The sequence below is a fragment of the Impatiens glandulifera genome, chromosome 1 (genome assembly GCF_907164915.1).
Source record: "Impatiens glandulifera chromosome 1, dImpGla2.1, whole genome shotgun sequence".
Taxonomy (NCBI): Eukaryota; Viridiplantae; Streptophyta; class Magnoliopsida; order Ericales; family Balsaminaceae; genus Impatiens; species Impatiens glandulifera.
The window spans coordinates 153,606,006-153,633,866 of record NC_061862.1 but is presented as its reverse complement, the minus strand read 5'-3'; the positions used below and the strand labels follow the sequence as shown (position 1 = coordinate 153,633,866).

General features: G+C 30.5%; 3 protein-coding genes across 5 annotated transcripts; all 3 read right to left on the bottom strand.

The window, feature by feature from the left end:
- Positions 1–4,232: 4,232 nt before the first annotated feature.
- On the bottom strand, positions 4,233–5,236 carry LOC124916130 (universal stress protein PHOS32-like). 2 transcript variants are annotated; one of them, XM_047456866.1, is made up of 4 exons: positions 4,994–5,236; positions 4,821–4,915; positions 4,610–4,734; positions 4,233–4,534 (listed from the first exon to the last, which is right to left on the bottom strand). In XM_047456866.1, exons 1-4 carry the CDS (start codon positions 5,181–5,183, stop codon positions 4,447–4,449), a joined length of 498 nt encoding a protein of 165 aa, XP_047312822.1. In that variant the 5' UTR covers positions 5,184–5,236; the 3' UTR covers positions 4,233–4,446. The 2 variants fall into 2 exon arrangements, with proteins under 2 accessions (XP_047312822.1, XP_047312830.1); XM_047456874.1 differs by having other exon boundaries at positions 5,000–5,236.
- An 8,565-nt stretch (positions 5,237–13,801) lies between these two features.
- LOC124911826 lies at positions 13,802–14,730 on the bottom strand. The gene is made up of 3 exons (XM_047452352.1): positions 14,275–14,730; positions 13,917–14,145; positions 13,802–13,809 (listed from the first exon to the last, which is right to left on the bottom strand). The coding sequence occupies exons 1-3, from the start codon at positions 14,728–14,730 to the stop codon at positions 13,802–13,804; spliced, it is 693 nt and encodes a 230-aa protein (XP_047308308.1).
- A 5,544-nt stretch (positions 14,731–20,274) lies between these two features.
- Positions 20,275–27,252, bottom strand: LOC124920228. Of its 2 annotated transcripts, none has more exons than XM_047460670.1 (27): positions 26,961–27,252; positions 26,584–26,797; positions 26,378–26,502; positions 26,173–26,295; positions 25,936–26,082; positions 25,145–25,842; positions 24,765–24,886; positions 24,597–24,688; positions 24,284–24,506; positions 24,114–24,180; positions 23,840–23,988; positions 23,685–23,758; positions 23,417–23,590; positions 23,266–23,337; positions 23,069–23,170; positions 22,903–22,992; positions 22,743–22,818; positions 22,563–22,659; positions 22,396–22,465; positions 22,119–22,298; positions 21,905–22,027; positions 21,602–21,685; positions 21,330–21,514; positions 21,108–21,246; positions 20,963–21,022; positions 20,763–20,867; positions 20,275–20,683 (listed from the first exon to the last, which is right to left on the bottom strand). In XM_047460670.1, the coding sequence occupies exons 1-27, from the start codon at positions 27,048–27,050 to the stop codon at positions 20,570–20,572; spliced, it is 3,795 nt and encodes a 1,264-aa protein (XP_047316626.1). In that variant the 5' UTR covers positions 27,051–27,252; the 3' UTR covers positions 20,275–20,569. The 2 variants fall into 2 exon arrangements, with proteins under 2 accessions (XP_047316626.1, XP_047316627.1); XM_047460671.1 differs by having other exon boundaries at positions 26,378–26,490.
- Between the last annotated feature and the right edge of the window lie 609 nt (positions 27,253–27,861).

The window sequence follows — 27,861 nt, the reverse complement described above, 5'->3', positions numbered from 1 at the left end:
GATAGAGTATACACCAAGTTATAGAGTCATATTTAGGGTTTAGCCTAATACCCCGAGTTATAGTCATATTTAGGGTTTAGCCTAATAACCAAGTCTTGATAGAGCATAAACCGATCAATTGAGTCAGATATAGGGTTTACCCTAATAATCGAGTCTTAAAGATGAAGGGGGGTTAGCCAAATAACCGAGTCTTGATAGAGCATAAACCGATCAATTGTGTCAGATATAAGGTTTAGCCTAATAACCGAGTCTTAAGTGAAGTGGGGTTGTAGCCAAATAATCGAGTCTGGATAGAGCATAAACCGATCAATTGAGTCAAATATAGGGTTTAGCCTAATAATTGAGTCAAATATAAGGTTTAGCCTAATAACTAAATCGACCTGATCCACAATTATACCTAGTTTACTCAAAATTGGTTGGGTATGAAATATATATTAATGTTGGCATGAACTTTGAATATATTGTTGAATTTAAGATTTTGATAGAATGTAAGTTGATCTATTGAGTTATATATAGATAGGGAGCATTACACATATTAATCTAAAATCCGATCCAAATTCGAAATACTAATTCAGATCGGTTATTTCGGATTGGATTGAGTTCGGATTTGATTAAATACATTGGATTAGTTTAGATTAGGATTATTCAAATATCTAAATAAAATATATTTTTCTTAATTTTACTTATTTCACCTTAATATATTATTATTTTTTAATTTATTTTTTACAACATTAATCAATTATATTTATATATACTTTTTTTATTCAGTATTTATTGGATAAGATAAAATATTATAATATAATATAAAAAAATAATTTAATTTGTTTTTTTAGTAATTAAAATAAATAAATATTTTTTTATTTATTAATTAAATACAAAAAAAGTTAAATTGGATTATTCAAAACATACACAATCCAACTTTAATCCATATTAGATTTAATATTTAATATTTAATATTAACCGGATAAAACAGATTGAATTTATTTGTTTATTCGCCCTTTTGTATAGATAGAGTTTAACATGCACCTAATTCTACTCAAAATTGGTTGAGTTCGAATATATATTAATATTGGGATGAATTGGTTGAGTTTAAATATATATTAATAATGTTGGGATGAATTTAAAATATAGGTCCGGATTTAAGGTTTTCATATAGCATAAACCGATCTATTAAGTAACATATAGGGTTTAAACTGATAACAAAATTATTTTTATCGATTACATTCAAACTGTTGAGGTCCATAAATTTCAAATAGCAAATAATAACCGTACATATTATATATATTAGCAAATAACAATATTATAAATAAGGTCTTTGATAACACAACTTACTCATGAACAATATATATAAATAATATTATTAGTAATAATTTTATAAAAAAATTATAAATTAAGTTATATTATAGTCTTTTTTATTAAACATAACATTTGGCAATCAATCAACAATTTTGAGATGATTAATATCTTGATAATCTGGGAACAAGTCTTTACGGTAAAAATATTTAAGGTTATGTTACTGTGCCGTCTAATTTAATCAATATTTTTTTAACATTGGATCGTTTTTAGCAGTTTTAATTAGGGTGTAAATGAGTCGAGTCGCTCGTGAGCCGCTCGGTCAAAGCTCGATTCGAGTTCGGTCAAAATCGAATTTGAGCCGAGCTCGAGTCAGCTCGTTTAAGATTCGAGCTTAGGTAAGACTCATTTGATGGCTCGTCGAACTTTTTTGAGCCTAATCATATTTTTTTATTATATTTTATTTTTTAATGAAAATTTAAAACACTCATAAGACTATTTATGGGCTTATTGTTATTATACCGATACCAAAATTATTGGTACATAAATGGTACAAGATTTTCAATATTTTAGTATATCAAGATATACTAGAATAATATTTATAAATTAAAAAATATATATTATTTAATACTTATAAGGAAATAAATATATTGATATTAATTTAATTACGAAAATATAATTTTAAAAATCAAATAAAAAAAATATAATTATATTATAATATTATTTAATATATGTAACCTCAATATATTATATTTTATAAGATATAAAGGTATTTTTATTTTACTATAAAGTATTTTATTTTTTAAAATTATTTTTGATTGAGATGACCACGCGTGCTGAAATTTGAGATGAATTAGCATGATGCATGCTATTGAAATTTTATATTTTATGAGCTATATTTTTATTTTATTGAACTAGTGATTTATGAATGGTATTTATATTTTTTTAATATAAGATATTTATATATAAATATATTTAAATTCGAGCTTCGAGCTTATCGAGTCTATCAAGCCGAACTCGAGCCTATGGTTATTTGATCGAGCCGAGCCAATAAAAAACGAGTCGAGTCGAACTTGAGCTAGGGCAAGTTCGAACTCGGCTCGGCTCGTTTACACCCCTAGTTTTAATGGCGCTAAACCAAACAAATCATTTGGATCCAGGAACGAATCTATGTAGAGGCTCGGGTGGGCTGAAGCCCACCCCGAAAAAAAAATAATTTTACAGTTAAAATGTAATATTACCCCCTAATTTTTTTAAAAATTTCAATAGAATTCACTATTTTATTTATTTAATTATTAAAAATATTGTAAAACTTACCTGTTTTATCCAAAATTTTCTCGTTTTTTACTTTAGTCCACCCAAAAAAAATTTAAGCCCACACCACCACCGAATCCTAGGTCTGTTTGGATCGATTTGATAAAATAAAACTGTAATCAATTCGGTATAGTCACACAGTTTGGTTTAGTTTGAGCTGTCTTGTTCGGTTTAGTTACACCTGGTTTAAAATATATATTATTTACTTTGTGATGAACAAATATATTTTATAGATATAAATTAATTTACAAGAATTGAGTTAAGCGCTTAACTGAATATATTAAATACTTATTTAAAATAACACATATTTATAATCACTTATTACTAGATTAAGTGAAAATACGTTAAAAATAATAAACTCAAATATAAAATTTATTTTAAAAGAAAAAAAAAAACTTATGGCGATACTCTAAAAAAAAATTTAAGTCGTATTATATCCTTTTAAATTTAAAAAAATTACTGTTATATATTATAAAGTCCTATTATTTTTCTATTTTTTTTCTCTCTTTTTATTTTATTTCATGTTAATTCATTCAATTATTTTTGTGAATCAAAAAATAAAAATATAATTATATCTAAGCTAATTATTAAATAAAAACTAATATATATATATATATATATATATATTATTTTCTTCTTTTATCATATTATAGTACAATAAATTTCTTCTTTTCTTTACTATAATTTATTTAATTATTTTTTATGAGATTATTTTCAAACATTATTAAAAAAAATAGAATTATATCTAAATTAATTATAAAATAAGAAACAAGAAAAATTCTCTCATATTTATTGATATATATATATATATATATATATATATATATATATAAATATAAAGTTGTATTAATTTTTCAATTATTTCTTTTAAGTAAACAAACTTCCTTCATCTTTTGAGATAAATATGTATATTTTTTTATTATTTCTTTTATTTATATATATATATATTAAGTTAAAGAATTATAATTTAATATACTAGTTATCAAAATATTATAATATTTATTTTAATTATTTTTTATTTAATATATTAAATTATATCCTTTAATATATTAAGTTTATTAACTAATATAAGTAATATATAAGGGTATAATAGTCTAGATATATTTATTTAGATATTAATTTTAGATATTATATATCAAACTAATTAAAATATTGAATACTTAAATTTCAGTTGTTTCTTGTTAATTTGATTCTTTATCTCTTGATATTTAATTAATTATGTACTTAAAATTCAGTATTCAATGTAAAATCTTAATTTTTAATTTTATTAAAAACTTAGACTATTTTGGTTTAATAAGCAACTTTAAAAATATGTAATTTAATCAGGAAAGTCTCCACTATTGAAAATGAAATACACTCATAGTGATTAAAATGTGACTCATATTCCTCTTAACTCAATTATTTATTCTGAGTGTGTCCTAATAAAGAATGAAATAGAATATGATAAATTATTTTCAAATCATATTCTATTTCTTTCTTATGTTGCTTTATAAAAACTTTAATTAAAATTTTTTAGTGGATCGAGAATGTTTTAAATAATATAATATGCAACTATCAATAAATAAACTTCTACTCAAATTAAGAAAGTTAGTAGTAATAATAGAATATTAAATATTGGATCAACATACATCGAAAATCATGAAGGTTCTTAGTAATAATAGAATATAAAATCTTTGATCAACATACATCGAAAGTCATAAAACGATTTTAGTTTCACAACTAAAACACAATAGTACTTAAAAACTATACGAAAAACAATACAATATCGGTAAGTAGCTTTTGATGATAAGCTATGTTATTATTCACTTAGATCTTGATATTGCGAAATCAATCAATCAATCAATGTTTGATCTTAGGCTTTTTCACAATTGTCACACTGCAATGTGCATGATGAGCACAATAATCACTCACACTCCCCAAAACAGCCCTGAATCAAACCATTTTCATTGCAATTCATGAGAAAAAAAAAACAACTCCAAATTCTTTGAATGATTGTACGTACCTTTTTATAGCTCCATAACCATGGCTGCCAATGACTAGCATAGATGCGTGATGCTTCTCTACGTATTCACAAAGGATATTTCTAGGATCACCTTCAACTGTTTCCAATAACACATCATCATGTACCTGAAACAGCAACATATATGTTTAACAATTACTAATTACTTAATTCAGAAACAAATGAACTGATCAGAGATTTAATCTTCCGTTACGTTTTTTCGGATGCAGATTTGTTTAACGTCGTCAATAACTCGAGTAGCGATCTTCTTCAGATCCTCTTCGACGTGCGGAAGAATATCGACGGCACCTGTTTGAAGATCTTGTTAATTAACTAACTAACAGTAACAGATGATTTGTTTTGTTGAATGAGATGAAAAAAACTTACGAGGACCTGCGGCTCCGACGACGGTGAAAGCGGTTGGTTTAGCGTGAATGATGATGAGTTTGAAAGGGGGATTTGGAGTGTAGGGAGTGAAGAAGTGATCTAGAGTCCATTCAAGTGCGTAGAAGCTATGCTCGCTTTCGTCGACTCCGACTAACATTACTGGTTTCTCCGATGAAGTGGCGGCGGCCATTGATGAATGAATGATCGGAGCAGTTACAAAATAACTTGCAAGAGAGAGATGGAGATTTTGAACAAGATAACTACTGCAAATGGAGTAGTTATAAACTTATATATAAGAAAAAATAGAAGTTAGTTTTCAATGCCAAATTCTAGCGGGTCCTACCATTTGCACGAGTTTTATGCCCTAACTTACCACTTATTATTTCTAAATTTTATTTTTTAATTCAAATTAATCTACTGGAATTAAATGATAAAATATTTTAATAAATTAATTTAGTTCAATTTATGATATTATAAATTATTTATGACAAACTCGAACATTATTAATTAATCAATAAAATATCAATCAACACAATCGACTCAAAACATCGGTATGAGATGAAATTCTAATTCGACTTTCTATTGATTTGTGGGAGATTTTCTGGTATGGTATTTGGATACAATATTGGAGACTATCCTTGTCCCAGAAAATCTCCCACAAATGAATAGAAAAGTTGAATTAGTCTCAAAAAATCTCCCACAAATGAATAAAAAAGTTGAATTAATCCAAAAAAATGTCCCAAAAATCAATAGAAAAGTCGAATTCTGGTCAGATTTTCTCCACATAGTTGATATATGTTCGTTTCCTGTTGCAAGTGATTTAGTGACTTATTTGTCATTGAACCTTGTCATTTTCCTATAACATTTTATTGGGTCTAAGTTTTTATTTGTTGGGATGAAGTTTATTTATGAGAAAATTAGCAATAGTAATTATTTTGTTTAAATTTGAGATTTTAGTGAGAATCAAATTTAATAATAAAAAAATTAAATAAAAGATTTAGCTACACAATAAAAGTGAATGAACTAATCTACGTTGGGGACAAGGTGAGTAAAAATATATAAGTTAAAAAGTTGAAATAACTTTATAATTTTCTATCTTTTTAAATTTAATTTACTATTTATTTCTTTAATTCTAAAAAAAACAAAAACATAGATGATACCTGTATTTATTATATATATATATATATATATATATATATATATATATATATATATATATATATATATATATATATATATATATATAATAATAATAATATTTTAAGCCATCCAAACTTTAATTAATTGATTATCCATGGCTATACATCAAGATTTGTGGCAAAAGTGCCGAGGAGAACAAAAGTTAAGGATAAAAATAATGCTATAACAAAATAAAAATTAAGAAAAAGGTTAATATATGTCTTTCTTTTTTTTTCTCTTTTTTTTTTTTTTTTTTGGTAAAGTATTTCACTACATAAATTCATAAACTTATTAATTAGACTCACATAAAACAAATATTTCAAAAATATATTTTAGAGGATAAGATTGCTTTTATTCATCATGCCCACAAAGAATAAGTCTCTTTAAAGTTATGAATGAATTAAACATATCTTTTTTGAAATAAAAATCTCATTACTAAAAATATTAACAAGTCAACCCACCAAGAAAAAAAATTAGGGTAAAAAATTAACATTACTCCCTAATTTTTTAAACAAAATCAATATAATTTATTATTTTGTTTATCTAATTATTAAAAAATGATAAAATTTATTCTTATTTATTCTTTTTTATTTAAAATTTATCATTATTTATTTAAATTTACCCTAAAAAAATTTCAAACTTACCTCATTTCTAAATTTTAAGTACATCCCTGCACACTATTAATGCAAATCATAACATAGGATAATTAATATATTACAAAAACATGTCATATCATTCCGATGAAGATAATATTTGAGTAACCTTAAGAGAGGAATATAATAAAATAAGTTATAATTCTCCCGATTAATGGTATAATCTAGATCGTACTAAAAACATAGAATAAGATGCTATTGAGATAAAGAATTCAATTCTTTCTATCATCCTAGAGAATTATTGAGAAAGGAATAAAGAACTAGATGCTATTATTATAATTGTAATTGTAAATAAATAAAAAATCAATGAATAGAAGAAGAAAAAGAAGATGCACTTTTATCAACTTTATATTAATTTATAAACTTTTTATACATTTCTCCAACTTGTGACTCATCTACACGAAGTAGCCGAGGGATGTTTTGTTCGTGGATCTCCCTTTACTGTAAATATCTCTCCATTAGAATTTATTCCTGCTAAAAACTTTTTATAAAAAAAAATAAAATAAAAATTGGGCCACCCAAACTATAACACAAGTATCATTATGAGCAGTGCAATGCAGATCCACCTTAACAGAATACAGTAGTTTCTAAAGTCTCTGATACATCATATTATCATATAAAATAGTTGATGGGACACATACTTTAGAGGTTACATAAATAAATAGTATTCTTATTGTCAAAATGCACTTGGACCGATATTTCCTTAATCACAATATTTCTTCTTTTCGAAGAACCGAACCTTTTTATAAGCCTAACTTCTTGAATACCAGAAAATCGAAGATGTGCCAAATCGTTCTCTATCAAAGCGTAGTGTAGAGCCTGATAGATTCCAATTGAGCGAGAAGACGACTCAATAGCTTTTAATGTCGTACCAGCCTCCATAAATTCTATTCATTTAGCTGAAATTATGTATACAAGAGGTAAAGGTAGTCTTCAACAATTATTAGATACATAAGTGAAATTATGTAAAATATATAGCTTTATCATATAGAGCAATTAGACTGCAACTTCCATATGTTTGTTTGTAAAAATAACGTAACATATTATTTGTGAATAGTTATATTTAACTCTTTCGTCAAAGAATGCCTAACCGCTGCACCGAGAATTCGGGAGGGTGCATGACACTGATCGGGTTATGGTTTCTTTCATTGAATTGTGTTTAACCTTAAATGATATTAATAGATTTTACAATAATAGACACTCAAAAACACCCTTAACTTGGTGATGGTGGGTGTGCATGCTTCTTCCGACCTCCATCCAAACAAATGATTAAGGAAGTGAGATAGGTTTTGGGTAGCACCTGGTGAGCATTGGGTGAATTAATCTGAAATTCAATCTAATCCGAATTCTAAATACTAATTCGGATTGGATATTTCGAATTTGATTGAGATCGAATCGGATTAAGTTCGGATTCAATTAAATCGGATTGGATTAGGATTATCCAAACTATATAATTAAAATTTATTTTTTAATTTATTTATTTTTTAAATTAAATTTCATCTAAATATAATATATATTTACGTATCATCACTTTGACAACCGTATTTTATTTTTATTAATTTTTTCAAATTCAAATTTAATAATAAAAAAATTTTGATTTTTTTTTTTAAAATTAAAAAAATTATTTACTAATTTAAAGTTGATATATATAAATATTTTTTTAGTTTGGAATATCCAAATCATTTTCAATCTGTATTAATTATTTAGGAACAAGTCTGTTTATGTTTATGGATAATTAGGACAACATTCATAATTATTAATATATTTTTTTATTTGAATGTATTTTAGAAATATGACAAATATATATATAGTATTATTAATTTGATTTGCAGATTTTTATATATATATATGGCAGGCACAGGCAAGGTCCAAACATTACAAAAAACAAAGATCTGGTCGTTGTTGGATGAACGATTAAAGTGAGTAAGAGACTCTATTCTAACCATCTCCCGACCTTCCAAGTGACTCCGCCTCCTTCCACCTTAGCTGGCCGACGAGATGACGAGGTACCAGCGAAGAAGGCGGGCTGATTAGTGGAATTTTAGAAAGTTTTTTCAAAAAAATTCAAATTCCCTGTATAGATAATTAGATGTTCGCAGTGGAATAATTTATAGATCTAATCTAAACATCTAATCATATGATCATGCATAATTGATAGAATCATGATATATAGTTTATAGAAATATACCTTTGATGCGTGAACCGGATCAGATTTGGTAGTAATGAATAATCGAGAGCCCCACGTGTTGCTCCTCTACTTGGTCCACACGAGCCCGACTAGATCTCTTTACTTTCGACTGCTAGGACGAAAAAGACAAAGGGGAAGCAATCCAATTCCTAGATTAAAAGATGATTTCTTCCTCTTGGAGTTCTCACCGTAATATAGCAAAAGTTGTTTTTAAAATAAGAACAATTCTCTCTCTATTCACTTCAGTTTTCATGCAAATAAGTGAATCTTTTTGTATTAAATAAAATTCAATAATTAACCATTAATTATATATTATTTTATTTCACAAATAAATAATATTTCTTATTATTAATAATATTTAATATGTATTAATTATATATTATTTTATTTCACAATCTTAACTCCATAATTAACCATTAATTATATATTATTTTATTTCACAATCTTAACTCCATAATTAACCATTAATTATATATTATTTTATTTCAAAATCTTAACTCCATAATTAACCATCAATTATATATTATTTTATTTCACAAATAAATAATATTTCTTATTATTAATAATATCTAATATGTATTAATTATATATTATTTTATTTCACAAATAAATAATATTTCTTATTATTAATAATATCTAATATGTATTAATAATTAACCATTTTTCTCGTTTATCTAGTCGGTCAACTCTAAGTGTGTGACCTCATAGGACCCGATTATAATAGTTATAGGTTTAACTCCATTAATCGTAATTGACTTCTAGCAAAGCACTACGACTCCTAAAATAATCGGATTAAATTATATCTGTTAATTTGTCCTATCCAAGTTTAGTCATTGCACATTAAATTAAAGGACACAATTCCTTCAATCTCCCACTTGTCCTTAAACAAGTGTGCAATATAAGATACATTTGTCTCTTAATGTCTTATTTGATGATATGGTAACATTCATACATTTCTATCAAATATGTTTTTGAACTCTGAGTTTGAACTGTCAATTAAACGGATGATTCATATTAATCCATCCGAGCATGGCCATGCATTTTCAGTTCTCGCTCTTCAAGTGGCCGAGACACCATTCCTGTTCAATGTATCACAGTATACATGAAGTAGGAGGACTTCTCCATTCTTGTATGACTATGGCTCCCACTCAATTTTTAGCAATCCCAACTACTGCCTTTATAACTCCCTTTTACGGAAAGCGTTTAACAGTGTCAAAGAAATATCAATCATCAAGTGAGGCCACAACATACTCATGTCTGAGGAATCTACTAAACATGGTTTAACTTAAAACTCTACAATCTCTTTTGGAGAGTCTTAAGGTGGGTCAGTCTTACATGTATCATCCATACACATATATGTAATTGACTAGACATCTCCATGTCCTTATAGCCCATGAAACCTGACGCTATCAGTCAGCTTACAATATAGTAACTTATAAAATCATTTATGTCCATTTGATGGTTTCAAAATATAGACTTTTAATAATTTAAAACTTCATTTCACTTAATGGGGTTTCATTCACCAGAACACTTAAGGTGATCCCATTTATTAATAATGAATTATTTGGACATATTATTCAATATCAATAAAAACAATATAAATAAGGATGAAATATCATATATCATAAAATCATCAAGTCAAACATAAAACTGGTGTCTAACACTCATAAATACATAATGTAATACAAAAGCAAACTCAAAGTCATTCTCCAATGTGCTTGAGACCCTTAGCCCTAGTGTGACTCTCATGCTTGGGCCTAGGCATAGGTTTGGTTAATGGATCTGCAATGTTGTCATCAGTATGCACCTTACACATCCTAATATCACCCATAGTGATGATGTGTCGAATAAGGTGATACTTTTTCATAACGTGTCTGGATTTGGAGCTCGAACTCGGTTCCTTTGCCTGAGCTATGGCACCATTGTTTTCACAATAGATGTCGATAGGCATTGAAATGCTAGGAACAACACTGCGTTCATCTAGGAACTTCCTCATCCAAACGGCCTCCTTTGCTGCTTCACTAGCAGCAATGTACTCAGCCTCTGTTGTAGAATCTGCTATAGTACCTTGCTTGGAGCTCTTCCAGCTCACAACTCCTCCGTTAAGGATAAATACATAACCCGATTGAGACTCAAAGCCATCTCGGTCAATCTGAAAGCTTGCATCAGTATAGCCTTGTACGATCAATTTTTCATCTCCCCCATATACTAAGAAATCATCATTTGTTCTTCTTAAGTACTTCAGGATATTCTTAACTGCACTCCAGTGTGCTTCTCCAGGACTTGATTGGTATCTGCTACACATGCTTAAAGCATATGCAACATCTGGACGTGTACATACCATGGCATACATGATAGATCCTATAGTAGAAGCATATGAGATCTTGTTCATTTTCTCAAGCTCAGCAGGTGTTTTAGGACACTACGTCTTGCTGAGATATACACCTTGTTAAATGGGTAAAAATCCATTCTTGGAATCTTGCATCTTGAATCTATTAAGAATCTTATCAATATAATTTCCTTGACTTAATCCAATAAGCCTCTTAGATCTATCTCTATAGATCTTAATTCCAAGTATGTACTCGGCCTTTCCTAAGTCTTTCATTGAGAAATATTTCTTCAGTCATTCTTTTACGGACTCTAGCATCAGAATGTCATTCCCAATAAGTAGTATGTCATCCACATACAAGACTAAGAAGGTTGCCTTACTCCCACTAAACTTCTTGTAAACACAAGGATTCTCTTCGCATCTAATTAATTCAAACTCTTTGATCTTTTCATCAAATCGAAAGTTCCAACTCCTGGATGTTTGCTTAAGTCCATAAATGGACTTCTTAAACTTGCATACCTTCCCAGCATTATTTGGATCTTCAAAACCTTCAGGTTGTGTCATGTACACATCCTCTTCCAAAAAATCATTTAGAAAAGCGGTTTTGACATCCATTTGTCATATCTCATAGTCATAATATGCAGCAATAGCTAGGATTATCCTAATGGATCTAATCATGACAACTGGTGAAAATGTCTCGTCATAGTCTATACCATGAATTTGTCTAAAACCTTTGGCAGCTAGTCTTGCCTTGTAAACAGATGCATTTCCATCCTTGTCATTTTTGAGTTTGAAAATCCATTTGCTTCTTATGAGTTTTACCCCATCTGGAAAATCTATCAAGTCTCATACTTGATTTTCAAACATCGAATCAATTTCAGACCTCATGGCGTCAAGCCATTTATTGGAGTCTAAACCCGTCACTGCTTGCTTATAGGTCGAAGGCTCACTATGTTCTAGCATAAGAACATCAAGGCTTACATTTAAGATGAAATCATCATAACGTCATGGTTGTACCCTTGGCTTTTCCGATCTACGAGTGGGTTCAACTTGTTCAACAACTAAATCCGGAACATGATCTACAACTGTTTGTACATCCTCTTGTTCTGGTTCTTGGATGTTCTGAGGCCCTGAGCCTTCAAAAGTAATCATCTCTGTATCGACATCATCCATGTCATTTTGTTGTTGAGTTTGTTGCTCTTAATCATCTTGAACTGTTTCAAGATGAATATTTCTCCCACTTGACTTGTTGGAAAGGAACTCTCTTTCCAAAAAGATACTATCCCTTGCAACAAACACCTTTTGCTGAGTTGGATTGTAGAAGTAATATCCAAAACTTCCTTTTAGATACCCTATAAAAAAGCATTTATCTGATTTTGGGGCAAGCTTCTCTGTTTGTAAACGCTTTACATAAGCTTCACATTCCCATATTTTCAGAAAAGACAACTTTGGAACCTTTCCAGTCCATATCTCATATGGAGTTTTGTTTACAGTTCTTGACGGAGTCCTATTTAGTGTAAGTACAGCGGTAGTGAGGGCATATCCCTAGAAGGATACCAGAAGATTAACAAAACTCATCATTGATCGGACCATGTCTAACAAAGTCTTGTTTCTCCTTTCAGACACACCATTTAGCTGAGGTGTTCCTGGGGTAAACAACTGTGTGACTATCCCACAGTTTTTCAAATGATGATTAAATTCGTGGCTCAAGTACTCACCACCACGATCAGATCGAAGTGCTTTTATTTTCTTGCCACTTTGAGTCTCTACTTCGTTTTGAAATTCCTTGAACTTTTCAAAGGACTCTGATTTATGTGACATAAGGTAAATATACCCATATCTACTCATGTCATCAGTAAATGTGATGAAGTATCTATAGCCACCTCTAGCTTCAGTGCTCATTGGACCACATACATCAGTATGTATTACGCCCAGTAGTTTAGTAGCCCTTTCAAACGTTCCTTTGAAAGGTGACCTTGTCATCTTGCCCATCAGACATGATTCACATGTATCAATGGATTCAAAATCCATGTCTTTTAGAAGCTCATCTCTGTGGATCTTCTTCATGTGATTCGCACTAATGTGACCCAATCGATAATGCCATAGGTAGGCCTCACTCAAACTATTTAATTTTTGTCTTTTGTTATTTATGTTATACAATTCTGATTTGAGATCCAATACAAAGAGTCCATTACTCATTGGAGCAGTCGCATAGAAAATATCATTCTTTAAAAACAGAAATATTTCCATTTTTAATGCTAAATTCAAAACCTTCAGAATGTAATACAGCAACCGAAACAAGGTTCTTAGTAATGCAAGGAACATAATAACAATTATTCAGTTCAAATATTAAACCAGAAGGTAAAGATAGACTTAAATCTCCTACGGTAAGTGCAGCAACACTTGCTCCATTTCCAATGCGCAGGTCTATCTCTCCTTTCTTCACTTATCTTTTATTTCTAAGTCCCTACACATATGAAATAATGTGAGCACCACATGCAGTATCTAATACCCAAGTAGGACTATTATTTAATGTGAGAACATCGGTTGTCATAATCTCAATAACATAAATACCTGAAGTGGAACTCACAGTCCCGTTCTTCTTGTCTTCTAGGTACTTGGGACAATTTCTTTTCCAGTGTCCCTTGGCCTTGCAATAAAAACAATCATGATCAGCAGCCATCTTTGGCTTCTCACCACCCTTGGGTTTGGCAACTTGCTTGCCTTTCCCTTGATTATTGTTCTTTTTCTTAGCCACCTTCTTAAACCCCTTCTCATTGTTGACATTTAAAACTTCCTTCTTCTTGTCATCAATAATATTGCCTTCAGCATTTTTAAGCATGTTATGGAGCTCATTCAGATCATGCTTTAGACCATTCATATGGTATTGCATTCTAAATGGTGCAAAACCATCATGTAAGGATCTAAGAACAATATCAGTGGCCAACTCTTGGTCATATGGGGTCCCCAGATTTTCCATCCTCTTGAAAAGCCCAGTCAGACTAATCACATGAGGACTCACTGGTTTTCCCTTCACAAGTTTGCTATCAAGTATAGCCTTGTGAGTCTCATATCGCTTTATCCTTGTCTGATCCTGAAACAGCGTTTTCAGTTCAGTTATGATAGCATAAGCATCAGAATGCAAAAACCTCTTTTGCAATTCAGGCTCCATTGCAGCTAGCACGAGGCAAGTAACAGGCAATGCTTCAGTTTTCACCCGAGTTGATGTTGCCTTCTCCTCATCTGATGAGGTTCCGGTCACAGTAGGGATAGAGGTAGTTAGGACGTTCTCACGTCCCTTCCTTTCCCAATCAAGGAAGTTCGTTTCATTGAGCTTGTTTTTCTCAAAAATTGAGCGTAGAGAGAATTTCAAATTATCGTTCGACATATTCTATAGAATATAAATGACATACAAATCAGTTTATGTTTTGAAATTTACAAAATACTTATAATTGAACAATTTAAAATAAGTGAATGCACATTTTATTCACGTTTTTATAGTCCCTTATGAATAAAATAATTCCAAGATCCCATTACAGACAATTCCCAACGTACTTTTGCACTGCCTTAGGTCTTGTGTGTTCAAGGTAAGTAACAATTACTAATTATAACTTCTTATAATTCTTGGTTGATGATCCACATTCAATGTAGGATTCTTGTTGGGTACAACCGTATCAAGGTTTATGAATCCCCGTATAGATTCATCATCAGGAGCCTAAGGTTGAGGAAAGACACCCTCGCTTTTGCGAAACCTATCCAACCAAAACCATAAACTTCATGGGTCATGACACGGAAAGGCATTGCCCCAATTTTCTTTAGGAACTTAAGTTTTGATTGTCTTTTATTTATTAGTGAAAATTATTATAAATAAAAACAATGCAATGAAAATTGTGATCCTAGTATGGCCCCTAAGATACAAAAAAAATATATATAAAAAACTAAACTTCTTTGGTCTCTATGCTTGCACCCTTCATGGATCTCCATCCTTGAACTTCATGTTTCTTATTTGTATTACATAATTATTTATAGTAATCTAATTATCAAAATAAATTACAAAATACATAACGATACGTAGATCGTGTTATAAGAAAACATAACGATGCTCAGATCGTATTTCTAGGTCATACTAAAAAAATATTAATCTTTAATAAGTGGGATTTCCTAACTTTTAGAAAACAAATATATCATATTTATTTGATCCAAATATTTATATAATCCAATTAAAATAAATATTTCTTTTATTTTCTTAAAGATAGTTTTACATCTTAATCTATGTAAAATTATATCATCGATATAGATCCGCATCAAAATTAACAGTTAAGTTATTGATCCTTTCAATATATGCAACCTTGCGCTCTGATACTACTGTAGGTTAATTAGATGTTCGCAGCGGAATAATTTATAGATTTAATATAAACTTCTAATCATATGATCATGCATAATTGATAGAATCATGATATATAGTTTATAGAAATATACCTTTGATGCGTGAACCGGATCAGATCTGGTAGTAATAAATAATCGAGAGCTCCACGTGTTGCTCCTTTACTTGGTCCACACGAGCCCGACTAGATCTCTTTACTTTCGACTGCTAGGACGAAAAAGACAAAGGGAAAGCAATCCAATTGCTAGATTAAAAGATGATTTCTTACTCTTAGAGTTCTCACCGTAATATAGCAAAAGTCGTTTTTAAAAGAGAAACAATTCTCTCTCTATTCACTTCAGTTTTCATGCAAATAAGTGAATCCTTTTGTATTAAATAAAATTCAATAATTAACCATTAATTATATATTATTTTATTTCACAAATAAATAATATTTCTTATTATTAATAATATCTAATATGTATTAATAATTAACCATTTTTCTCGTTTATCTAGTTGGTCAACTCTAAGTGTGTGACCTCATAGGACCCGATTATAATAGTTATAGGTTTAACTCCATTAATCGTAATTGACTTCTAGCAAAGCACTACGACTCCTAAAATAATCGGATTAAATTATATCCGTTAATTTGTCCTATCCAAGTTTAGTCATTGCACGTTAAATTAAAGGACACAATTCCTTCAAAGTGATCGTGCTATTTGTTGAGTGAGTTTTAGCTACTTAAAGACTGATTTCTGTAAGTGTTAAAAACTATATGCTTTATTTTCTCTTATAATCAAATATAAATGTGGAATTTGAATATTCTGATTTTCACCGAATTGTGGCCATTGTTGATCTGTTGATCGAAGAAGTTTGAATATTATTAACTTGTTTTTGTTTTTGTTTAAGAATTCGTTATTCTTATTAAACCTATTAAATCACATTGGAACAGGGGAGATCTGAAATCCATTTCTGAACTAGAACTTTGTGCTAGCCATTCTTGAGACTCTTCACAAGAATGGTGAATCTCAAAAAAACATTGGTGAGTTATGGATTGATGAGGGGATCAATCCCAAGTTTATCCTTGTTCGATTCGTATCTATTCTTTATTTTATTTGAAATTGTCTACTATTCAAACAATTAACACTATTTAGAAATGACAAGTAAACAGTTTCAAACAAAATAAAGAACTGATACAAATCGAACAATGATTGACTTGGGATTAATTCCTTCATCAATTCAAAACTCGTCGATAATTTTCTAAGGTTCACCATTCTTGAGCAGAACTCAAGAACGGCCCGCCCCGAAGTTCCAGTTCAGAAAGGTTTCATATCTCCCATGTTCCAATGTGTGATTTAATATGTTTTAATAAGAATAATGAATTCTTAAACAAAACAAAACAAGCTAATAATAATCTAATGTCACAATTCAATGAAAATCAGAAACTTGAAATTCATATTGATATTGAATTACAAGATAAAAAAAAATATAAAAATCCCGAAGATAGACAATCAACAAACTTTCAGATTGATTGTGAGTTTAGATTAGACGATTTTCTTTGAGTGAGCTTGTGTCTAGAAACCGTCCAAGGCATTCATAAGACGATTGCTATCACGGTAAGATTTTGATTTACTTGGTAATCTGAATTTTTTTATTAATATAAATTTAAGTTTTCTATATTCTTTTTTATGCTTGTGTTTCAATTATTCTCTATAACCTTAATTATTATTAGGCTCGATCTTACTTTAGAAAGGAATAATCAAATTTCATTCTGAAATAAGTTTCGGGTTCAACCATAATTGAGTTTCGGCTCAAGAGTGGTGATTTCAAGGAATTGCCAATGAATAAAAGATTGATTTGGGTTCAATCCTAGATCAATCCCCATGGTAATTAAATAAAACTATTCTTCAGTTTTGTGCAGGTCTTCAGATTTTTTTTTTTTTATGAGCTTAGTTTAGGATTGTTTTTGTTTTGTTTAGGCTGGAATGTTATGCATAGGTTGAGAATCCAGATTGAGTCTGGATCAAGAAAAAATAAATTTTGGTAATGTGTATCTGTTTTTTTTTTTCCGACCATGTATTCGATATTTTATGGGTCTCGACTAATCAATTGGGTTGAAACTTGAAAGGCTCTTGGTTACTTCGTAAATCTTTACGTGTAAACTGTTGTTCGTGGTATTAGGGGTGGGTCGGTACGGTATACCTTAATGTTTTATTCATATTTTATACCGTAAGTTTATACCTTACGGTATGCAAAAAAATGCATACTTTTCCATTACCTTGATTTCGGTATACCTTAATTTCGATATACCTTAATTTCGGTATACAAAAAATTTATACATTTACCTTATCTTGATTTCAGTATACCTTATTTTCGGTACGGTATTAGTATTATACCTTTAATACCTAAAAAACATATTAACTTAGAAAAATTAATTTCATCGGTAAGGCTTACCGATAGAAATTACATATATTAAATAATATTTAAGTATGATATTATTCAAAAATTATATTTTTATAATTAAATTAATATCAAATTTATTTAATTATTTCCTTATAATATATAATATATATATATATATATATTACTGATAAAAATTACATATATTGAATAATATTTAAGTATGATATTATTCAAAAATTATATTTTTATAATTAAATTAATATCAAATTTATTTAATTATTTCCTTATAATATATATATATATATTAACTTATAAATACTAATTCGGTATTTTGGTATATCTCGATATACCAAAATTTTAAAAATCTCGTATTTTTACCGTAACAATAATTTCGGTATTGGTATTATATCTTATTTTTTTTTCGGTATACCTTAAAAATCAATATTTTCGAGATTCGACGGGAAGACTAGTTATAGGGTTTACTATAAAGTTTATGTTTTTATCGCTTTATTTTTCGATACCAATTAAGAAATAAATTCTCCACGTAAAAATAAATAAAATAACAGTTTAAACGGTGTAAAATCCAAATTAAAACTGAACGGTTTTTATCGTGTAAAACTCACTTTCTCAATTCGAACAATTATCATTTCATCCCTCAAATTTAAACTCACATGTATCCTCATATTTTATTTTTTCAAAGGTGACATTATTAGGGCATCTTCAACGGAACCTCATACGCAAACTCATACCCATTTTTTCTTCAAACCAGCCGACAAATGCAGCGGCAAAATGAGATTTTACTCTCTTTCTAAAAAAACGCATATGTATAATTATTGTTCATTTCGCAAAAACTTTTATAAATTTTAAAATAAGTCCTTGAAATATATAAAAAAATTTATTTAAATATTAAACTTATTTATATAAATTATTTAAAACATTTCATTTCAATTTTTTTTAATTTTAAGATAAAAATTTATAATATTTTCATTAAATTGTATTATATTTAAAATTTTATCTAATTTATTTTTTATTTTTATATTATATTTTATAATTTAAATTTTAATATGTTTGTTTATTTAAATATATTATTTAATTTTGTTGTGCGTGAATTATTAATATATAATTAATTTTATTAAAGAAACGAAAAAAAGATTGGTGTTAAACATATAAATTGATAAATATATAGATAATATTAATAAGGTTAAAAAGTTAATGTAAGAAATGAATTCTAAAAATATTTTTTGAGTTTGGAAATGAATTTTTGAATCGAAGATAATTAATGTTTAATGTACATTACTAGGTTTAGAAAATGAATTTGTGGATGGGAGATTGTTCTTCACATTCACTCTCTCCATACTAACCATCTTCTTTTATGATTCAAAGATTTTAAAAAAATATTAATATTGTAATATCAAGAATATAGTAGGTCTTAATCAAAGTAAAAGAAAGAAATGCGTGTTTGAATAGTATATATTGTAAAATTTAATACACCTTTATATATACTCAGAATTTTATTAAATCTAAAAGAATAAATTGACATTTTTTTTTGGTGATTTTTGTTTGTTAGAATAATCTTGTTTAATTATTTTCCTCCCTTAAAATAAACTAAATATTTTTATTTTTTATTTTGAACATATTTTCCTTAAAATAAACTATATATTTTTATTTTTTATTTTTAACATATTTTTACTTGAGTATACTAAAATAAGTTAATATATATAATATATAATTTATATATATATATATATTATCAAATACACTTATACTAAATTTTTAATACATTAAATTAAGTGATGAGTCCTAAACTAAAAAAAATCATATTGAAGTCAACAATAAAAAAAAATAGAAGAAACTAAACCAAATTATAATAAGTGGTCAACTAAATTTATTTATATCTATTTTAATACAAACATTTTACTTTTGTAAAGCACCAGAAAAGAAAACATATCAATGATTACCTACTCATAGTAATTTACACTTATAGAAGGTACAAAGTGAAATAAAAGACTATTAAAATCATTTAAACTCATAAAAGATCACAGATCACCTACTCATTGTAATTAATATTTACATAAAAATAATTATGAAATAAGATACCCAATTGATAAAAGAAAATATAAATCAGTTAAATAAAAACAATGATTAATAGAAGATAGAAAAAAGTGCATAAGGAACCGGTCTCCAATTAATCAAATTGCATGTACAGATTACAAATGAAAAATTCAAATTCAATTCTTAAAAAAACTATTCTCAATTCTCAAACCAAAGAAAGAAGAAAGGAATGAAATGTCTGCCGCCAGTCTATATAAAGAAGCCCAATAACACTATATGATACACTGGGGGAAGAGTCGAGTTGTAACGCAGTTCCGATCCTGATTCCGATAAGGTTGTTAACCGAAAGATAACTAAGTAACGAAATCTATCAACTTTTCTATACAGTTCTCCTTCTCCCTCCAGTCATCTACATGAAGTAGCTCAGCGATGTCTTCTTCCTCGATCCCCCTTCACCATACAAATCGTTCCACTGAAGGAGCTCACTCATGTTTGTAGAGTCAGATGAAACGCTCGCGCATACCTATTGGAAACACAAAAAACCACGGTCTAAATATGTTTGTCTGCTGTATATTACAGATAAATATTCAATTCTTGCGTACCTGTTCATGTGCAACACGAAAATCCTCTACAGTCAAAGGGCGAATGTCTGCACTGTTATGAAGTGCAGGTGCAGGCATGTTCTCAGCTAAAGCCGATTCCTTTTGCTAAAGCAAAAAAAAAAAGAAAACAACTATTAGCAAACAGTGTTGACCAGCATCCATATGGTTATTGGTTAATGAAGACTACAAACCAAACTAACCTTCTTTTCTCGCTCCAAGATTTCTCTTATGGGTCGGTGGGCAGCCGTCACACAAAGATTCTAAAAACAAACAAGAAAACAACACAACGTTTCAAGGATTACGAACAGACAGACAGAAAGAATGACTAGATTATGTTTATAATACCTTCAAATCACTTCCTGAATATCCCTCAGTCATAGCAGCAACTGCTTGGAAATCAAAATTGGGTGTTAATTCTTCTTTGGCCAAAACAACTCTCATAATCTTCTCTCTATTTGTACTGTCAGGCAAATTGATCATTAATCTGCGAGAGAAAGACAGCAAAGTTAAACAAAACCCAAAATTTCTTTTATAGAAAAAAGTTACAAAAATCTTCCTTCTTCACACCTCCTGGGAAGCCTTCTGATGACTGCCTCATCTAGGTCAAATGGGCGGTTGGTAGCTGCAAGTACTAAGACACGTTCCTTATCCTTTGTTCGAAGACCGTCCCAATTGGTCATGAATTCATTTTTCATTTTACGCATTGCTTCATGCTCGCTAGGATTTTCGCGTCTTCCTAACATGCTGTCTACCTACAAAAGACGAATGAGGAATGGGAGTTTGAGAATAATAAATAACAGTGAAAATAACTGGTTTTACTTCAAAAATCAAATGCAAACCTCATCAACAAAAACAACACTAGGAGAGATTTTGCTTGCCAATGTGAATACTGCCTTCACATACTTCTCTCCTTCACCAAACCACTGTCACCAACAAATAAAAAATAAATTAACAGCCACATAGGTTTCGTTTGGAAAAACTTTTTTTATACAAACACGTTTGATCTGAAAGGTGTGCCAGATTACATGGTAGGCGCCTTTTTAGATGTATATGGATCTGGGTTGGAACATGGAATATCTCACCCAGACCCACATCCAAATAACAAAATATGTTGAAAGAAACCAAAAACAAATTGGCTTTACCTTAGAGGTGATGCTAGACATGGATATGTTGATAAAATTTGCACCAGCCTCGGTTGCAACAGCTTTAGCTAGCATAGTCTTCCCAGTGCCAGGAGGTCCGAAAAGAAGAATTCCTTTGCAAGGCTGGAAAAGAAAACACATACACATAAAAAACTCGATCTTTGGTAAAAACGATGGTTACTCTTTATTTGATTTTAAAATTTATAGACCAAACCTTGGTAAGATGTCCTTTAGTGAATAACTCTGGCCTTTGAAGAGGAAGCATAACCAACTCTTTCAATGTATCCTTAACATTTTCCAGTGCTCCAATGTCATCAAAAGTAACCCCAATCTCATTGGGTGGGATAACCTCTGCCAGAAGTTTCTTCTCAAATTCATTTTCAGTAACCACATCCTGAAAAAAAATAAAGTGCAACATGATTAAACGTCAAATTCCAAAAACTATAACCAAGAAGAAACAAAAAGAGACCCAAATCATCACTAAATCAAACCTTGAGAGACTTCTTTGAGCTCTTGGTTTCATTTTGAATACTTTGTAGAATCTCAAGCCCGTGCATAATGCTGTAGGATTATTGGAAACAAGTCGAATTGAGTTGACAAAAGAGAGATTCATAGAACTCTATATTTTTGACTGATAAATCTAAAATAAAGTGTTCACCTTTCACTAGATATCAGAAGCTTTGAATCCTTAGTAATTACTTCAGTAGCATGCATACTGTGGTGACTCAGTGCCCAGCCAATGACTTTCTCAGCACCTAACGATATGTAGAATTTGGCCACAATTATTTAAATAAGAAACCAATTGTTAAACAGTATTATACTTCTGTTAAATACTGACTTTCATTTGTAAGTGCTTGATCCTTTATGCATACTGTTTGCAGGTCACTGCACTCAAATCCACTTTGATTTAGAGCCTGAAATCGCAAAACAAAAATATGATAAAGAGTTAAATACAAACATGAATGCTCACCACTGGCACAAGAAGGTAAAAGGCTAACCTGATGGATGCTGACAAGGTTGGCTTGAGACTTCAAAGTCTCAATATCAAGATCTAACTGCCGTTTCCAGTCCACTAGAAGGTTTTCATCCTTAAAAAGAATAAATACATATAAATAAATCTCGTCCATGAAGGGAGGAATAAACTCAAACGAAAATACTCTTTACCTGAGGCATCTGGATTACAATTTTGTTTGGGAAAAGACGGCCAAGTTGCTTCATAACTTTTGGAGTTTCCTTGTTTTTGTCATGCATCCTACCAAAATTGTCCTGCAAATAACCCAGATCACATTCATTTAATATCAACAATTATTTATTCTATACATTGAAGCAAACAATAAGAATACAAAGCATCTAAAGAGTACCGGAAAAGCAAGATCAAGGAGTGCAGTATGGTTGCCACCTAATTTTGTGAAGAGAAGTCCACCAGGATGAGACTACACAAAACATATATATATTAGATCAAATAATATAGTTATTAAGAAAATAATTAACAAAATGAAACTGAGATATTACTTTCTCCTTCCTACTATCAGCATGGATGTGAGAAACAATAACTACTATATTATCTGGTAAATTGTCCAACTTAGTCTTGAGAAGCGTATGTGCATCTGCGCTTCCCGCCATAGACTTCTCAATGTCTTTCAGGAATATAACTAGAGAACTGCCTTTAGCCTCATTTGTGGCAACCTATAAAGCAATACAGTAGCATCACATTTTAATTTTGGCTAAGAAAAATAATACTTCAAAGTCATAGAAACTCCAAAACAGAACAATCACATACCTCAAATAGCTCGTTGATAGCAAGCTTGTCAATTTCATCCCCACTAGAACCATCAAGACGAAGCAAGTCGGTTGCTATAATCAGAAACAGGCAAGCCATCAGCACCTATTTAATGAACAAAAATGGAAGAAAAAAAAAGGTGTGAAAAATCTCACCAGAACAAAAGAACCCGCGATCTTCCTCGCAAAGACCGCCCAGATCATTGCCTTGCGGAATTGTTTTGTCAAATCTAACACCGATTTTTGACGAGTTGTTCCCTTCAAAAGCAAGAACAACCTTACCTTTATAACCATAAGTTGGACCTCTGTATAGACGACACAACAAGACATGAACATATTCATAAACTGAGATTAGTATCTTCAGATTCTGTTAAACCCATCTCTCATAAATAAAAGAAATTTAAAAAAAATGGAAGGAACAAGTAGTTACCTTAAAGGAACATGGTTAGTTGGTGAAAACACAGGCTGTACTGGCCCAACAAATTTTACTTTGTCTCCTGCCAAATAAAATATATAAAGATAAATTAATGAAATTCTTCATTACTACAGAACAAAAGTTAAATATTGAGTGTCAGTTCATATCACTGTTGTTGATAATACCTTTCTTAAAAGCAAAGCTCTTTGATGACGCAGTTGATGCTTCCTGCCTAGGCTGTGCCTGAGAGCTAAAGGTAGTAGATCCACTGATTATGTCTGCCTCAACACTCGAAGCTGGTTTTTTAATCTGAACTGCCGTTACAGTTCCCTTATTAGTAAACACGTTTATCCTTTCAGGTCTTGAAATATCTTTAACAGGCGGCTCAGCATCCTTTGACAGCGATCCCTGAATTTATAAAGGATAAATAGAACCTCAAATGGATTCATTTTTAATTTCTTAAGTAAACCATTTAAGAAGATACAAAAAGCGGCTTACACCAGGTAAGAGTAGAGAATCAACAACAAGAAGTTTGGCATCATAATGCCTTGCAAGCGCCTTTGTCAATGTTTCCTGATATATTTCAGAGCCTGTAAAAAAACAAAAGTTATATAAGTAACGAGGAAACGAGAAAGAATACAGATATGGACTAGTAAAATTGAATACCTGCGGGCCCAGATAATAGTACTCTTGGTGACAGGGTCGTGAGATCCCCAACGAACTTTGCAAATATATTACGCTTCAAATGCATATATGTGGATGAGATTAACACATTCTTCGTGGTCTCACTGTCAATGGGAAAAACAATATGTAAGTATTCATTTGGAAACACCATTTGAAATCGAGTTGTATCTGAACTTAGTCTCACACATATTCAAAAATCAATTGGTCGTTTCTGTACCATATCTGGATCTAGAAAACAAAAATATTTCAAAACAGGGCCATAGTCTCACTCAAAGCCCTAACAACCCAAACTACCCCTTCTAAGAAATTACTAAGGAAACATAATTCATCTTTTAGTGCAAAATAAATTAGGATAAAAGTACCTTAAATAATAGGGGAAGTCTTCAAACGAGACTTTGATGTCGTTAGGAGTCATGATCCCATTTCTCAACCTGTCTTTGAAGGCTTGACGCTTTGTTGATGACAAAGCTGAAATATCCATATTCTTAAGAACTGTTTTAAGTTCACTTTGAATTTGAGTGATGTTAGAAGTCAAACCGAGCTCAGCAACCTTCCCAGTTTCCGGTTCTCCTGATGGATCCAAAACAGAGTTGTCAAGATTTGCATTCTTATCTACAGCATCTGAAACATCTTTCTTTGTTGATGCAGCACCAGTCTCATCATTTTTATCACAGTTATCTTTCATTTCAACATCCTTAGTTTGATTTTCAGAAACCTCATGTGCAGCTGAGGAGGATACAATATCCACTTCGGAACCTTGTTGCAAGTCCAGTTTATTATCTTGGGGGGGTGAAGGAAGAAGAGAAAACTGTTTCTTCAACTTAGTCAAAGATGCTAGTAGTGAAGCTTTATCAACAGACGATGGTTCTCCAGCCCCTGCTTCATAATGCACACCTTTGAAATGAGCACTGCATGTTTCCAAAATTCCTGTTGAAGATTTTATGCCAGTAGCAGCAGAAGTAGAAGCAACAGCAGAAGCCGGAGCAGCAGCAGAAGCAGGAACAGAAGCCGAAGCAGCAGCAGCAATAGTTACGCCACTGTTAAGTAGTTGCTGAAAAATCTATGATTTCGTTAAGGAGAATTATTATATTAAATAATATATGTCAGAAAGTAAGAAAATTAACTACAAAGAAAATGCAATGAGTCAGGATACATATTGATGCCTGCCAGCCAAACTAAAAACCAACTCATCACCGCCATTTATCGCCATTATAGCATTCTTTGGTTGAACTTTGCCATTTAAATAGACCATACCCTTCCCACCTGTGATTTCAAGATAGGTTTTGGGTAAACCTCCTTGCTACAAATGGTAAAAACTGAATTATCAGTACCCTTTCAATGGTTCGAAATATTTACAAAGATAAAATGCTTATACAATTACAAACCATACCTCTCCTTCTACACGCCTTATCCTACACAAAGATTTACTAATTGATGGGTCTTTCAGCCACAAGTTGCATTGACGTCCTTGACCAACAGTGAGAATTGGATCATTCATAATCACATGAGGATTCTGTAAACACATTCCATTCATCACATTAACTTCCTTGCAAAATTCTTGCAAACAGATATAACATTAACAGTTCATAACCTACCGGAGAGCACTGGGAAATAAGCTTGCCCCATGCGACCTTGACATTAGGTTTAACTTGTCGCCTTTTAGGCCGATTGAATACAGCAGTAACTGGCTTGGCCTGAACCGCCTCAGCTTTTGAATCACATAAACATAAGAAAAAAAAGGGTATAAACCAAAACCCATATATCTAAAATTGACATGCAATCTATAGTAAATATCTAATACCTAAAGGAGTCGGAGATGGCAAACGCTTGGATTCAACTTGAACCTCCGCAGGCTTATCAGATACAGCAGAATCAATTTCATCCGCCGATTTCAATGCAACAGCGATAGGAGGATCAGAAGATCGAGATTCAAACCCAGATTCTTTCGTCGGCCCTTGTGTTTCAACCGGAGGAACGAATGTCCCCGCTGTTGATGAAGGGGTTGCATCATTCCCCTAAACAAAACAAAACAAAAACAAAGAAAGCAAGAACATTTATCGATTGAATCGAAGAAGATCCATGTAAATCTAATAAAGATCAAGAAATGGTTGAAATTGAGAAAAGGGTCTTCGAACCCAACTCAGAATCGCATCGAATATGAAGAAAGAAAGAACAAACCTTTGATCTCTTGCCGCTTGAAGCCGAAGATGAACGAGGGGATGAAAGCGGACGCTTCGAGGCCGATGAGCTTCGTCTTGTCTCGACCATATCGATGATTCTTGTATCCTTGATTTCAGAGAAAAAGGGGCAAGTGGGTGTTAGGGAAAGAGGCTTGTAGAGAGAAATTGGTGAATAATTGCGAAAGATCAGTTAATAAGCTTTCTGTTCGATGAGTATATTTTATATATATAAGCAAAAAAGCATACTCTTCTCAAATTTTATAGAGAGAGAAGAAGATGGGGGTTATGAAGCAAGCGGCACAACACAGGGACTAGTGAAAAAGAGCTGTCCCTGTTCGAGCTTTTATACGCTCGAGAATGGCCGGCGACCAAAAAATAAAAATTAAAAATCAAATCGAAATAGTGTTTGGTAAAAGGTCAAACCGTCAAAGTTCAAATTTTTATTTTAGGGCTTGTTTGATCTTGGTTATTTGGGTAGAGGGTTTATTTTATTTTTTTATTTTTTGGCATGTTTAGATTTTAAAATATTAATATTTCATTGACATATTTACTTTTAAAGTTCTTATAATTTGAAGAATTTTAGTTCTATGTGAATATATAAATTTAAAATATTATTTATAAAATTGCTCAACCATATTTAGGAAAAAATATATTATATAGAGATAAAGCATAAATAAATATTATGAAGATAACTTCAAATAATTTGTTAAGCTTATCATTATATATTGTTTTATTTTTATTTTGTTAAGTATGTTAACTTTTTATTTAATAGAAAGACAATATTTTTTAATGTGATTTTAAACCAAAATATATAATATTTGTAAGTAAATTGCATTCATCTTAACCATATAAATAATTTTATTTTATATTTTAGGGGTTGAAAAAATATTTTATTATTT

Coding starts and splice junctions, on each gene's coding strand:
- LOC124916130 (XM_047456866.1), bottom strand. CDS start 5,183: ATGGCCGCCGCCACTTCATCGGAGAAACCAGTAATGTTAGTCGGAGTC. Junction 4,916..4,993: donor CGTCGGAGCCGCAGGTCCTC/GTAAGTTTTTTT, acceptor ATCTTCAAACAG/GTGCCGTCGATATTCTTCCG. Junction 4,535..4,609: donor GGTTATGGAGCTATAAAAAG/GTACGTACAATC, acceptor GGTTTGATTCAG/GGCTGTTTTGGGGAGTGTGA.
- LOC124911826 (XM_047452352.1), bottom strand. CDS start 14,730: ATGTCGAACGATAATTTGAAATTCTCTCTACGCTCAATTTTTGAGAAA. Junction 14,146..14,274: donor AAGAGTTGGCCACTGATATT/GTTCTTAGATCC, acceptor ATTGATGACAAG/AAGAAGGAAGTTTTAAATGT.
- LOC124920228 (XM_047460670.1), bottom strand. CDS start 27,050: ATGGTCGAGACAAGACGAAGCTCATCGGCCTCGAAGCGTCCGCTTTCA. Junction 26,503..26,583: donor GCCATCTCCGACTCCTTTAG/GTATTAGATATT, acceptor TCTTATGTTTAT/GTGATTCAAAAGCTGAGGCG. Junction 21,686..21,904: donor TGTCTAGCATCACCTCTAAG/GTAAAGCCAATT, acceptor TGTTGGTGACAG/TGGTTTGGTGAAGGAGAGAA.